The sequence below is a fragment of the Zonotrichia leucophrys genome, chromosome 2, assembly GCF_028769735.1.
Source record: "Zonotrichia leucophrys gambelii isolate GWCS_2022_RI chromosome 2, RI_Zleu_2.0, whole genome shotgun sequence".
Taxonomy (NCBI): Eukaryota; Metazoa; Chordata; class Aves; order Passeriformes; family Passerellidae; genus Zonotrichia; species Zonotrichia leucophrys.
Window position 1 is genome coordinate 135972348 of NC_088171.1, and position 14848 is coordinate 135987195.

At 40.1% G+C, this 14848-nt stretch overlaps 1 protein-coding gene across 1 annotated transcript in view; it reads left to right on the forward strand.

Annotated features, from left to right (window-relative positions):
• The window catches only part of ENPP2 (ectonucleotide pyrophosphatase/phosphodiesterase 2), a 71510-nt gene that overhangs the window by 55447 nt on the left and 1215 nt on the right, over window positions 1-14848 (forward strand). Inside the window, 9 exon segments of the mRNA XM_064706573.1 lie at window positions 1786-1873; window positions 1988-2075; window positions 3041-3213; window positions 3494-3545; window positions 5976-6112; window positions 6599-6734; window positions 7515-7592; window positions 10154-10286; window positions 10872-11028. Coding sequence (XP_064562643.1) covers window positions 1786-1873; window positions 1988-2075; window positions 3041-3213; window positions 3494-3545; window positions 5976-6112; window positions 6599-6734; window positions 7515-7592; window positions 10154-10286; window positions 10872-11028 — 1042 coding nt within the window.

The window sequence follows — 14848 nt, forward strand, 5'->3', positions numbered from 1 at the left end:
ACTGATTTGCTCAAGCAGCTTGGTGGCTTTGTCTGATTAGCTCAAATGTGGAAGCTGATAAATTTTTCTAATGAGGTGCAAGCTTAGTCCAACAGGGAAGCAGGGAATATGGGAGGAAGGGGTAGGCTTATGTGGTGAAGGAATGTTAGGGAACAAGAGTTTGAGTGGATGCAGTAGGTGAATGGAAAGAAAATGGAGATAATGGCAGAGTGGGTGAATGTCTGAGAAAATGTGTAAGGATGTCACAGAGTGGCCATCAAAGCGCTGTGCTGGCAGTGTATTGCATTTAAAAACAAATCCACAGAAAGCCAGGATGGTTTAGCTCTGGCACAAACTCTGGTTTGGGTTGCTCTTAGCCTCATGACTCTGAATTTTTTGTTACAGAATATGGGCGGTGTTTATTAGTTACCTAAAAATTGAATGAGGAAAAACCAGCTGGCACATACACATATAGAGTGAACAGGAGAGGAGTAGCCTTTGTTTATGGGAGGTGCACAGCTTTCTATTTGAATATGCTTTGCCACGTGTTGCGTGTCACAGTATGAGAATGGTGGACTCTTTTTGCATGAATCTGACTCAATGCTTCTTGGAAGATGACACAGCTTTTGGCTCATGGTAGACTGTTATGAGCTTTAAATTATGGTAGGATTTTTTGCCCATATAGCTGCCAGGCAAACACACAGTGTGTTGTAAGTGCCTTTTGACATCTGTGCTTATCTCTTAGTGAATTATGCAAGGATCGTTCTGCCGAAGCAGTGAATGAGAAACCTCATTTGCTTTCTTGCGTAACTCCACTGGCTGCTGGCAGGCTGCTCCGTGGTTAGGGTTGTGTATATTTCAAAGAGTCACACTCTGAATTTTAGGTCTATAAAAGCTTAAGCGTTAAGAATTATACTGGAATGGATGGGATTTGATTGATTTATAGGTTGATTTATATTTAGTAATTTCTTATTAATTACATCAGTCTTTCTTTGGCTTATTTATTAATTTTCAGAGATCTCATTCACCAGTAATTCATTTATTAGTGCAACTGTAATTGGTAGTTACAAGAAAGTGGTAGTTACAGCCCTAATTGCTGCAACTCTAGTAATTTATAAGGCCAAAATCAAACTTCAAGCATTATTTTTTTGCAGATGAAGAAATTAATTTGTAGGATAATGTGGTCCTCTGCATGTATTGTCTGCACATGGTCCTATAAAACTGTATAGAAATACTCTGGAATAAGTGGGTGATTATAATTACTGTGACACAATACTTATTTTCCCACATATTTTGTAAAAAACCCCATCTCAATAACAAGCTGATAATTAGCATTCCTATGGTATAGGACTTATTATCCCAGCTACTTGTCTTCGTGAAGATCTTTCTTTTTTCTGCTTTTTTCTGCTACCCATTTTTGTTTATTGGGCTGAAGGCAAACACGTGAAAGCAGTTTATATCATTGTATGACATTTGCAGCATTGTAACATCACAGAAGTGCTTTCTGAGCAGCCTCTGTTGGACTGGAGGTCCAGCACCTCCAGTCTGCAGGAGATTATGTGATATGAGAAAATCTGAGAAAATAATAGATACTGACGTTTTATCAATAATAAGAGTTGTTTCTTAGAGCAGGAGTAGAGGGAGAAACCCTGGGGATGCTTTATAAGTCTACAAGTCCCTACTACTGCTACTCATGAAAGATAAATTATTACAATGCGTTGCCCTGTAACCTTAGCCTACCTGCCCAGAAGAATATTGTCAGGTCAGCCACCTTTGACGAAAATTTCTAATACTTTTTCAATTTAGGAAAGCCATGGATGTTTACAAGAAACCAACAGGAAAATGTTTCTTTCATGGAGACCATGGCTATGACAACAAGATAAACAGCATGCAGGTAAGAGCAATGTGTGGGAGAGTCATTGAAGGTCTCTGAAATGTAAATATTTAGTGAAAACCCCATAAATTTTATGCTCTTCTCTCATATTCTTTTTTTTTTCTTTTTTTCAAGACCGTCTTTATAGGTTATGGCCCTACCTTCAAGTACAAGACCAAAGTGCCTCCTTTTGAAAACATTGAACTTTACAACGTCATGTGTGGTAAGCTGCCTGCTTGGGAAATTGCAAAAGCAGCAACTTATTTTAATAGGCCATCATTTAGGCACCCATGAGCTTATGCCCTGACTTCCTCTCAGTGTTTTTTTTTTCCTAGTCCCCCTTTCCCAAGCACTTGCCAGGAGGGCTGAAGGCCCTTCTCAGGGGTCTCAGTTTGCTCTGGAACTGGCTGGTCAGTAAAGGGGGTTACTGTAGTTTTGATGGTTGCAGCTTGACAGAGATCAAATGGACACCTCTGCAATGTGTGGTGTCCACATCTCAGCTGTCTAGGAAAGAGATTTCTGTTCAGAGACTGCTTCTGCATCTGCAGGTCTCATGCAGCAGTTCAGGTTGATCACTTAGTTTTCTATAGCATTTCCTTGTATGATTATGTTTCCTGAATTTGTACTGAAGCTGTGAAGAATCTGATGATGTATACAGGTGTTCATTAGGGTCTTTTCTTTAGTATTGATTTTCTAGAACAATGAAACTTTCAAGGTGTAATTCACAATGAAACTTTAAGGTGTTTCAAAGATGTAATTCACCTTTTTCCCCCAAACATGCAATGTTTGACTGCCTAAGGGGTAGTTAGCCCTTATTTAGAAATCACTGTGTTGCAGATGTTTGGAGTGAGGTCAGCACATGGACCATACATAGGTTTGCACTGGAAGCTGAAGGAGTAGTTATAATAAAATAGTATATAATAACTTTTTACAGTTTTAAACTTTTCCAGTGTCTTGGTGCAAATTAACATTTTGTCATAAAGCCAAAGATACTATTAGTACGACATTTGCAATTTTATGATTTGGACAAAAAAAAAAAATCAGTGTTTTTATTACATTTAAAGCTTTCACTAACATGCTGTGGGGTGTAAGCAGTATTACTAAGAAACGTGTTGGCTCAATAGAGTTGCTGCTTGAATATATGTTTGTAGTGTAACCACCATTCATTTTTCCTTGGTATTTTCATAGATCTGCTTGGATTAAAGCCTGCTCCCAATAATGGCACCCACGGAAGTTTAAATCACCTGCTGAGAGCCAATGTTTATAAACCAACTGTGCCAGATGAAGTTGCTAAACCACTGTATCCTGTGGCTCTACCTTCTGCATCAGATTTCGATATAGGATGTACATGTGATGATAAGGTAGGTGTGTAGGATCTGTGGAAGCCTCCACTCTTAGTGGTAGTTTTGGTAAAGTTGTAGCCATTTTATTTATTTTGAGAGGGTTTGATCTGTAAGAATTTCCCAGGTTCCTCTGTGAAGTCATTATGCCCCCTTGGAAAAATTACTGTTTTTTGTAAAAGCGGAGACAGGAAAATCCTCACTGTCTTATAGCACTAGTTTTGTTTTGTTAGATGCTAGTAAAAAAGATGTTGGAGTGCTCCAGTGGTCCTAATCTCATTCCTTTTTTTCTGTTCTTGAGAAGAACAAGCTGGATGAACTCAACAAGCGCTTTCATATCAAGGGAACAGAAGGTAAGAGCCTGATGCCTCAGTTAATGAAAGCTGGTTTAATTTTCTTTTGTAAACTACTTTGCATCATTAATACCAGAGCAACTCCTGATGTGGTTTAGGTGATGTGTAGTAAACTGTCATTTCAAGTACTTGCTAAGGTAGCCCACGGACACATGTGAGATTTGTGGGCAAGGTGAAGTGCTGCTCACTTGAGAAGGTACACAGGACCTTTTGCTGAACCAGGACTAAAGTACTGTTCAAAGCAATGCGAGTTTCCATTCCATCACCTCGAGAAGTTTTAAGCCCATATGTGAAGGCAGAGACAAGAGGAAAGGAGAGAGTGCATGAGGCAGTACTCTGTTCAACTACAGGCTGTAAGTGGGGAACAAACCAGACTTTATTTGTGGGCTGGGTTTTACCATAGTTATCCAGGCTTAGGTTTCACCTAGAAAGGATGCTACAGCTGCTTTGACAATCTGAGTCTTAATGCCTGGCTCTTAGGGTGCAGGTTACACAGTGAAGGAAGTGCTCTGCTAGTTCAGGCTGCTCAGTGCAATTCTGTTCCTCTTCAGTGCTCAAGTCAATGTTGCTCCCAGGAGAAAGCATTCCCAGCTCTCCTGGCCACTAGTTCCTGCTGTGTGCCAGCACTGACTTCTGTGTGGCTGCACTCTCAGCTGCATCAGGGCAGTGGTCCAGGTTTAAGTGGGGCAAGAGGACCAGAGGAAAGGGGATGGGAGCTGCTTTTCTGAGCAACTCTACTGACTGAAAGGCTCACCAAAGCAGAGTTTTCCTTCTCACAGTGGTGATTGAGTTCAGCATAACAATTCACAGCATTTCCCTTACCATAACAGTTGTCCAAATTGGCAAATTCTGAAGCTTTCAGTTTAGGCATAGATTTTTTGAGGTCCCTCAAATTGCATTGTTAAGATGATTAAGGAGATTTGTTTTAATTCCCTTATGAAAGTATTTTCAATTTCTCTGTTGTAAAAGGGCAATGCAGCCTATCCTTTAGTTTCAAAAGGTGACCGTAGTCTTTTTCTTTGTGAGTTAAATTGCCCCTCTGCAGCTTTCATCTTGTTGTACTGATTTTCCCAATTAATGAAGAGCTGCTCCTCACTGTGACAATTTATAGCATCAGGAAAAAACACCCTCACTGTTGTAATTCGAATCTCAATATCTTTATTTGAAGAAGAGTTTCAGAAGGTTTCTGGTTTTCATCCTTCTTCACTGCAGTAGTATAAAAATGTTATTTTTGGTCTATTTTAAGATGTAAGCATTTAAACCAGTTACATTTGCTCATTTGTCAATTCTCTGTTAAATGGCATGATGTGTCCTTATTTAAGCAAGCACTTCTGCTTCATGCCAGTTTTATTTTCCTTCATGGTGCACTTTACATCGTGGTGCACCATGTTGATATTCACAGGCAGAAAAAAAAGATGACTTCAGCTTCTCTTGAATAAAGCAAGTTTATCATCTTTGTCCTTAGACTAGGCATTTCCTACTTTTTTCCTTGTGCCCTATAAAAACATCCTCTGTTTGTACTCGAGCACTAATAAAACATGCCCTTTTCTTTCAGGTTATATGCCTATCTTGGAACTGTGTTAGGCCACTTTTCTTGTTTCTATGTTTTAATTTCCAAAAGCAAGCCAAGTGAGTTTGCCAAAAGGTTATCAAATTCAATGGACTGTACAGGACAATGCAAGATTATCCAGGAAATTTATTTTTCTTCTACCCCTTTCAATTTTTTTTTTCTTTTTGTAAGCAAGCTTGCTAGAGTTATCTAAGGACATTTAACCATAACATATTACCAAGAAAGAAGGGCTGTTTTTACAGAGCTGGGGGTGTCTTTTTGTAGCCACAGTTAGGAAAAGGATTTTTTTTAGTTTGTTGCTTTGATATTATGGACAAAAAATAGCACATCAGTCTTCAGAACAAATCTGTGTCAGCCAAGTGGGAAAAAACTACTCTTTGAGTGAGTGACCGCTTTTGCCCCACTTTTGAGACCAAAAAAAACCAAAAAACCAAACATAGGAAGGAGAGAAGGTCCACTGAAGAGTGGCAGGACTGATGGGCTGGGACTGATTTAAAGTTATGAAAAGAAAGTCCTTATCACCTCATGTGTGACTGACGGGCACAAAGATCATTAAAGAGTCTCCAGTTTTTGGAAAAAAACATCCTCTCTCCACCCTGTGACACAAACAAGCTTTGAAGTGTAGAAGGGACTTTTATTCCCTAAGGGTGTTTGTGAACCTGGAGTGGGGTTCAGCCAGAACAGCTTAAGACTTCTTGTTCTCTCTCTGTCAAAAGATTTCCTTAGTAGTTCCTTGGGGTCAGTATCCCATTAATGATCACTGAAAAATACAACATCTGTTGGAAAGCCAACACCCCTTTTTGTTTTCATCCTTGAGATTTTCAGTAATAAACATAAATGTAATTTCTTTTGATTTTTAGAGAAGCATCTTTTATATGGACGTCCTGCTGTACTGTACCGCACAAAATACAATATCTTGCATCACCACGACTTTGAAAGTGGCTACAGTGAAACATTCCTGATGCCTCTGTGGACATCCTACACTATTTCCAAACAGGTTAGTGTTCTCTCTACTCTTGAAATGTTCTTAAAAATCTTGGTAAAATTTCTGTGGTATCTTTGTTCTTGAAGTCCTAAAATTTCCCTTCCCCAGGAAATTTTTCTGGTGGGAAATCTTCCTACCAGAAATTACATCAAAGTACCATTGTAAACCATGCCCATATTCTTTTTTTTCCTTAATCAGAGAACAGTTTTAAGGGGAAGGGTTGTGTATTTCTTTTCCTGTTTTATTTTTAAGTTTTGTTCAAGGGGGGTTTGTTTTTTTTATGAGTGACTTCATTTGAATTTTCTCCCGTGGGGATTTCTGCTCCCTGAAGAAGAGGCTGTGCAGCAATGCAGGAGCAGGATTTGGTGGTACAGCCAAGTGCTTTATTTTACTGCACGCAAGGCCTTCTGTGTAGTCTGTCAACAGTATGACCTAGTTTCCTTTTATCTGTAAAAGCTGAAAGTACATTTTTTGTTGTCTCCATGTTCCTCAATGCAGGCAGAGGTGTCAGGTGTCCCAGAGCACCTTGCCAGCTGTGTGAGGCCTGACCTCCGCATTTCTCCAGGAAACAGCCAGAGCTGTTCTGCCTACAGAGGCGACAAACAGCTCTCCTATGGATTCCTTTTTCCTCCTCGTAAGTTTATATGGCTTTTACTACCTAGGGATTTTGTAGTTTTCTTGTTTTGTAGGGAAAACTTTTGGTGTGAACATAACTTCAGGCAAACCCCACCAGATATAAACAGACTAATTTTGATTTCAGTCACCAGTAAGATAAACATATTTAATGCATAAATCCGAATTAGTCTCTTGCATACTGTAAAAGTTTCTACTATCCTATAGAAACAGTGATAGTAGAAAACCTGTGTAAAACAAGCATCCTCAATTCTCCTGATGTGCTTGCTTTGCTTCAGTATTGGATCCATGATCTTCTGGGACTAGTAAATGTTGAAGAGGCACAGCTGTCACAGTTTTGAACTTCATTGCTCCGTCTTCCTCACTCAGTGGCTGAAATATTTTATGATGGATTTCTGAAATGGAATTACAGTTGCAGAGGCTTGCTCAAAACTAGAACATAATCCCACACTCCTCTCCCAAGAAATCCTTGGCATCTTTTATAAAAGCCTGCAGAGCTTTCTGCATTTTAAGATGGCAGAAATAGATAAGCTATATGAAAATATTTTGAATTGATTGACAGTTGAAGTACAGATAAAATTCTTCCTTTCCATGTTCAGCTGTCACATTAAAGACAAATTTTGTGTATGTAGTGTGCACTTCTGAATATAACAATCAGATTGCTGTTTAGATTATGGTATTCCTTTTGGTTAATGTCTGAAGCCATTTTCAAAACGTTTCTATATTCTCTGAAATCCTTATCTTTCATCTTATTAATATTTTTCTGTTTCTCTGTTTTCAGAATTAAGTTCCTCTGCAGAAGCAAAATATGATGCTTTTCTAATAACAAATATCATTCCAATGTATCCTGCCTTCAAAAGTAAGTGCTCTTTCCATGACTATACTTCTCTTTACCAGCAAGCTTTTTTTTCTAACTTTGTGTTGGATTATAGAATGAATTGCTAGGACAAGTTCAGAACTTTAAATTCAGTTACCTGTAGCCAGCAGCTAGTACCTGTGGACACCTGTATAGTGCTTGATATGGGCAGGCAAAATACCACAAGAAAGGCTTAAGTTTTGAGAAAGGTTTATTTTCCTTGGTGCTGGGTTAAAGTAATGGCACAGCCATGCTGGAGGTCTGCAGCTGTGCTTTGTGCCACAGTAATTCACTTCCTGTAAGACCATTCAGATTTTCTTGTCTGTAGCTCAAGCTAGTGAAGAACATACTTAGGCAACTGGAGCCTGAGAGTGTGCACAAGCCTGGGAGTGTGCCCTTGGTATTTTGTACTTCAGGGACAAGTGATTACATTTCATTTTTCTATCCATGTCCTTGGAGGGAGACTGAACATTTTTATTACCTATTAAAAAAAAAAGAGAAGAGAAAACAAATTTATGGAAAATGAGGGATGATTTAAACCTGTCTGAGACTTTCAGTGCTGCAGGGTTATATTACTAACATTTCCTTTGTCTGCACATCCCTTTTCTCTCTAGTCTTGCCAAGAGGTAGGAAAACCATCAGGCTATTCTGGTGGCATTTTTGGCTTGGCAGGGATTGACAAGCCCTGGAAGAATCTCAAGAGCCTGTTGTGAGATTTCCAATTCAGATTTTAGGCCAGAGGGGTTTGGATAAACATCAAAGCCTATGGAAACTTCTCCTTTTTAACCAGAAAAGAGTGTTTTTAACTGAAAAACCTCTGTGTAGGACCCAGTGGTGATGTTTGCTGGAAATCTAAGCAAAAGCACTTGACTGATTAAAGAGTGAAAAATTATTGGGGATTTCCCACTCCAGAATCACTTCATAAAAATTCTCTTAATGTTAATGTTAATATAAGTATTTGGCTGAAATGCTAATCACAGGAGAACAGCCCACCTCTAGCAGCTCATTTTATATAGTGGCCTTCTTCCTCACATGTGGGTCACAGATTCCTTACAAAAAAATTCTGGTACTAATGTCATTGCTGGGAAATTACATACTGCTCCATGTGTACAGGTTGCAGTGCTGAGAGCCAAGTATATGCTCATTATATGGATCTTTTTCCATGACAGGTTAAATAGGATGTGGCAGTGCAGTGATGTGCTGGCTGTGGTGGTAGTGCTGGCTGCAGAGGCTCCCTCCTCTGCTTTGTGTTTGTAATTCACTGTCCCATCCCATCCCCACTGGCAATAATTCTGTGTCCACTTTTTCCATAATGAGACTGGCTTAAGCAGTTCCTGCTTTGCTGGAGCTCCAAAAATGATACCCCTGGGCTGGCCCCTCATTGCCCTGGCATTGCTCTGTATGTGATTGCAGTGGGAAGTGGAGCTGCAATCTTATTTAGATACAAAACTTGAGGCAGTGGGACAAGGGAGAGTCTTTCATTTTTGGACTGTTTTTATTGATAAAGCACATGCAAAGGAGGAGTGAGCAGCTGCAGGAGTGGTATTGCCAAGTGATTAGGCTGAGGTTCTTGTTAGATCACTGCAGGTGGGGCCCTGGGCATCACCCCAGCTGGGACTGCGTGTGGCACTGAGCAGTGTTACAACAAGGTGTTCAAGGTGTCCTAAGGCTGTCGTTGCCACCAGCTCCAGGGAACCATGGACTTAATGGTCTGAGCTGGCAAGACAAGAGTTAAACTCTTACAAGTCTGAGAAGTTTTGTTTACCCACACTTCTGTTGGTTAAAATAAAAAGCAGCAGAAGAAAAGAATGATAGGTTCCAGTGTGTTTCCCATCTCTGCAAGAATGTTAACTTTTTGAGGAGGACATGGTGGGAGAAAGTGTATCACGCTCTTCCCAAAGGTTGCTGCAATGACATGACTTTGGTCACCCTTGATGGCACCTAGTTTAAAAGTTAAACATTTTGTATCAAAGGAGTATTTAACTGAATGAATTTGCACTTCTCTTTCTTTTAAAATGTTTGGGTTTAGTTTTTAATTATGGTACTGTATCCTTTTTAAGATTAATAAAAACACCCTAAACACACCACCCCAGCACAGTTCCCTGTAAGCAGATAACAAAGGCAGTGTTTAAAGAGATATCAAATACCTGTGAATTGCTGTTTCTACAGCTTGGTGAAGGAGCAGCAGAATGTCTGTGCAAGGCCTATGGCAATGCTGTCCTGGGAGTGGTAGCATGTATTTCCTTCATCACTGGTTGGGGGAAAAAATAACAAGAGAACAAAATATGAATAGACTTTATTGACAAAACTGAATGAAGCTGCAGTAACTCTGTAATGCTTAGTCTTTCATTTCCCCTACTGTCATGTCAATAATTTTTGACCTCTAGATTTTTATCTTGAGGAAGAAAAAACTTTTTAATCTTGACATATATTGACTTATCCAAATGTTGGTGTGTTGTGGTGTTTTTGTTTGGTTGGGTTTTTTCTGTTTGTTTTGAGTTTTGGGGTTGTTAAATTAATTTTGGTTGATTGATTGGTTTGGGTTGGGTTTTTTTCCCCCACAGAGGTATGGAACTATTTCCAAAGGGTTTTGGTGAAGAGATATGCCACTGAACGAAATGGAGTCAATGTTATAAGTGGACCAATCTTTGACTATGACTATGATGGTTTACATGACACACCTGACAAAATAAAACAGTAAGTATTTGTCTTTAAATTGCTTTGCCATTGCTTTGCTTAATGATGGTTTTATCTTAAACAATTAATTAACTGCACATTATTTAATTTTTTTTGTGAGGAAGCATAATTTTCTAGCTCTTTCTAAAGTTATTGGGACTGAATGCCCATGTAGGTAGGACAGTGGTTAAAATAAGGAAATGACAATTCAGCACTTAACTATTCCACCTTGACTTTGAAATTGTTTTCATCCTCCAGACAAAGGTCAATTTGGTTCCACATAGTCTATTGTCTCTAAAATTCTCCTTACTTAAGAAGCACTTAAGAGCTGTGCTATTGAGTTTACATGCTCAAGTCTTTGTTAATTCAGCAATGCATTCTCTCTATGTCTCTGAACTGAAGAAGCCTTTCAGCACTGCATGAGGTATTTCTGTAGCACAGTGTGAGCTAATTGAATGCTCCCTTTCAATAGTGTTCAGGAATCAAACACATTTCAACAATGTATGAGTGTCCTCACACGTAGGAGAGGAAAGACCATGTTGTTTGTGTAACCTTCTCCCAAACAAGTTCATCCTTTGTGGATAAATATTTGCTTTATTCCCCCAGGTTTGTGGAAGGCAGTGCAATCCCTGTTCCGACACATTACTATGCCATCATAACCAGCTGCTTAGATTTCACTCAGCCAGCTGACAAGTGTGATGGACCACTCTCTGTTCTCTCATACATCCTTCCCCACCGGCCTGACAACGATGAGAGCTGCAATGTGAGTTCAGCTGCACTGCTGCAGCCCTGTGGTAAATGTGTCCCTGAGACATGTGGAAGCTCATTACTAATAGAAGCAAGTGTTCACTAATGTCTTGGATGAGAGGACAGTTGTGCCTCTGTTGAAGTGTCATTAGCTCATGAGATAAAAACACTCCTCCATGACAGCAGCAAAAGTAAGGAACTATTGCTGCACCTAAAATTGTCTGGAAGAAGTGACATACAGAAGGTTGGCAGTATTGTTTTTTTGCCTGTAGGATTCTATATTTTTTCAGTGTAACTTCAGAGCAGACGCGGAGGAGGCTGTATGCATAAACATACTGTGCTGGCACCCAGCCTGATGTGTTTATGGAGGTCAGTTTCCATTTGCAGATACAATGCAATCTGTCTGCTATAGCAGTCTGGGTGCATCAGTCAGCATGATTACATCCAACCCACACGGTATTAAAAGTATTTGCTGTAACCTGCCAAGGGTAGAGTGCCAATTGTTGCTGCTTCCAGAACACCTTGATTCAAGGGAAAGGTTTGGCTTCTTATTCCAGAGATGGTCAAGTACCCTCCTGGTTTCTTTCTTATCTTCCATTAGGATGCAAGATCCTTTACTGTAAGGATCTTGATGAAGGCTTTGGTCTGGCCAGCGCTGCAGAAAGTGCACACTTGGCAGCTGATTGTGTGGCAGGAGGGTGTTGGGTCCCCTGTAGGCTCTGGCACTCCGTGAGGACAGCAGAGCTCCCAGGCAGCTGTATTTAGCCTTGTCCTTCCGCCTGAACTTGCTCTCCCATTACACAGCTGGGTGGATTCCTGCACACAGACACTTCACTATGGGCTGCCAGGAGACTGTTTCCTGAATGAACTCATTAATGTTATGAATTTTGTATTGGCAAAAAAGTTAAGACTCCTATTCCAGCTACAGGCAGAAATAGTCATTTCAACTCTGTACACAATTCACCTGGAACACTGTTTCTTTCTCACTCATCAAACAACTGTTTCCTGAATGAATGCATTAATGTTATAAATTTTGTATTGGCAAAAAAAGCTAAGACTCCTATTCCAGCTACAAGCAGAAATAGTAATTCCAACTCTGAGCACAACTGACCTTGAACACTATTTCTTTTTCATTCATCAAATATTGCTTGCTTTCAGGGCCCATGCTTTTGGAGCAGTATCCCTCTCTCTTGGGCAGGTCTGGTCCTGTTTGGATCTCAATTGTTTTGGGCAGAGACACCTTTCACCAGAAGTCTCTGGAAGTCCTACATATATTGCATTGTGGCTTTTCCCTGGACTGCTTTTCTCTGAATCAAGATCCAGTTAGTGATCTGGAAATTACTATTTTGGTAGTTATTAGTGTCTCTGCCCTGTAACTCTGCCAATATGTAATTTTATGACAAAGTAACTTATTTTTTCCTCCTTGTATTGTGTGTCATAACTCTCTTAAACTGCTGAAATATTTTTAATGAGCTCTTTACAATAATGGTCTCTTTTAGGCCTTGATTTCTTACATTTCAAACCAGGCTTCTTTTCTCTGTAGATCATGCTACTTGTAAATGTGTATGGAGTAAGTATTTACAGTTTGAAAGAGTCTTCAGTGCTTCTGCAAGGTCATTAGCAGATACTGGTCCATGCCTTTTATATAGCAAAGAACCACTCCAAAATATTTAAATGTTGCTCTTGAATGAAAATACAGTTGGCAAATTTTTGCCACTGAAATCCATCATCGATTGCATTCAGCCTTACTTTTGCACACTTATTTATTCAAAGAAGTGATTGCATAAAACCTCACCATACTTCATGGATGAAATGCATGGGATAATATAGGAATTTTGCCTTAACCTCTCCACCATTTTCTTTTAAGATTTGAAGAAATATTAGCTTTCCCTCTGCTCTAGCTGTACACACATTCTCTTCACACAGCTGTTGAAGAACACCACCACTCTTCTCATCTGAATTTGTTCCTTTTCTAAACTGTGTTTATTCATGGCAAGGTTATGCCCATTTATTCTTGTGTCAACATTTTTCTATGTCTTAAATAGCCTTCTCTGGGTTTTACCCTTGAGGTGATTTATGATGATTCTCAAGGCAAATAACTTCTCTCTGTTCATGGAAGACCCAGGATCTTTTTTGCTCTTGTAAGAGAGGATGAGACTGTTAGTAGAATAGACTTCCTATGCATCTCATCCAGTCCAATCTTTTTTTCATCTGGATTATGAATGAGATTAAGTACTGCAGCTTAGATCTCAAAATTAAAATGGTTTTCTTTCCACTGGACACAACTCCTCTGATACTGCCTATAATTTGCTTTTTTCATAGCTGTGTTATAATGGTGGTTCACATTCGTGCACAGCTCAAATCCTTCTCTTCTGCCTGTCAATTTGGATAACCCAATTTCATTCTGTCCTGGGACCTCCTGTATCTGCGTCTTCCACTGTGCTATTCCACCTTCCTCTGCACTGACAGGAGTTCTCAACTGTTGGGGGTTTTGCTAGCATCTAATCACCTTAGCACAAGACGTGAGTGTGAAAACATGACAAAAAGTCCTTTCTAAGACCAAAGTTGAAGGAACCTTAGAAACTAGAATTCCTAGAAAATTCTTCCAGGTCACTGTTTTCTCTTTCAGCAAAGCATATAAATTTCTTTTCTAAAGTCAGTTCCTCACCCACCTGTCTACATACATCGTGTTCAGCTTTCCAATTGATATTCAGAGAGATTCTTGTGCAGAATATCTGGTATTTTTTTTCCACTGGGTTTTGTGCTAGCCTCCTCATTGATCACCTCTTCCTATTTATCTCCATGTTTTCAACTGTTACTTTTTCCTTCTAAAAGTCTCCTAATAAGACTAAGTAGGACTAAGCACTAAAGCTGGAAAAAACTGACTTTTAAATGTATACACTTCATTCATTGTTATGTGGTAATACTGAATTGGTTGATCCCTACTTAAAATCCTTGCTTCTGGGCCTGAGGCTTCATGGGCCAGTTGTGGACTGGAAAAAATAAAACATAGATCAGTTGATTGATTTTCTGGAGTCATGCAAATGCTGTCTTGCTGGACTAGGTTAAACAAGCCTCCCTATCCTGTAATTTATTCATGTTGCAGATCTTTTGCAAACTGCTTGTATTCAAAAAAAAAAGTGAAATTTGTAGCTTGCTCATAACTTCCTTTTGAGCTCTGCAGATTTCCTGCTCAGAAGAAAGGCTTGAAGAAAGCAAAAATGTCACAGTGGCTGCCTTTGCACTGGCAGCGCTGCTGAGGCCTGTTTGCAGACCCCTGTAGTGGCTGAAGGCTGAGCAGGGGCTTCCTGTGGCCACGTGCTGCCAGGAGCATCCCCGGAGCACGGCACTGCAGGCAAAGGGGAGTGAGCAGGACATACTCCCTCCTCTTCCCTCTTAATTTGCATCTCTCTTTTCTTGTTCCAGACCTGATTTTGGTCCTGAGGTTGTTAGAGGTAGGACAGGAAAGCTGTTTTGGGGCTGAGAGCTTTGAACCAAACAGGTGCTGACTGGGTCATGGACGTTTGTTTTAGAGCAGCCAGCTGTGATCTGTCTGGGACTTCGTGTCCTCTCTGTGCAAATGATCACCTCTCCCTCCTGCCTCTTGTTGGGTGACCCACTTCCTAGTCTGTGGCTCAGCTACTGCACTGGGTAGGTCCTGGCATTGCTGGAGTTTAGTCTTGATTCATGAGAGGATCATTTGGTAGGAGGACATTGCTGAGGCAGTCGGGAAAGGGTTAATTTCCAAGAATAGACACACACATGAAGTCTAAATACCCGAGATATAACCCACTTCCCTAGCAGTGGCGTACAGGTACCAGCCAGAGGGGCCAAAG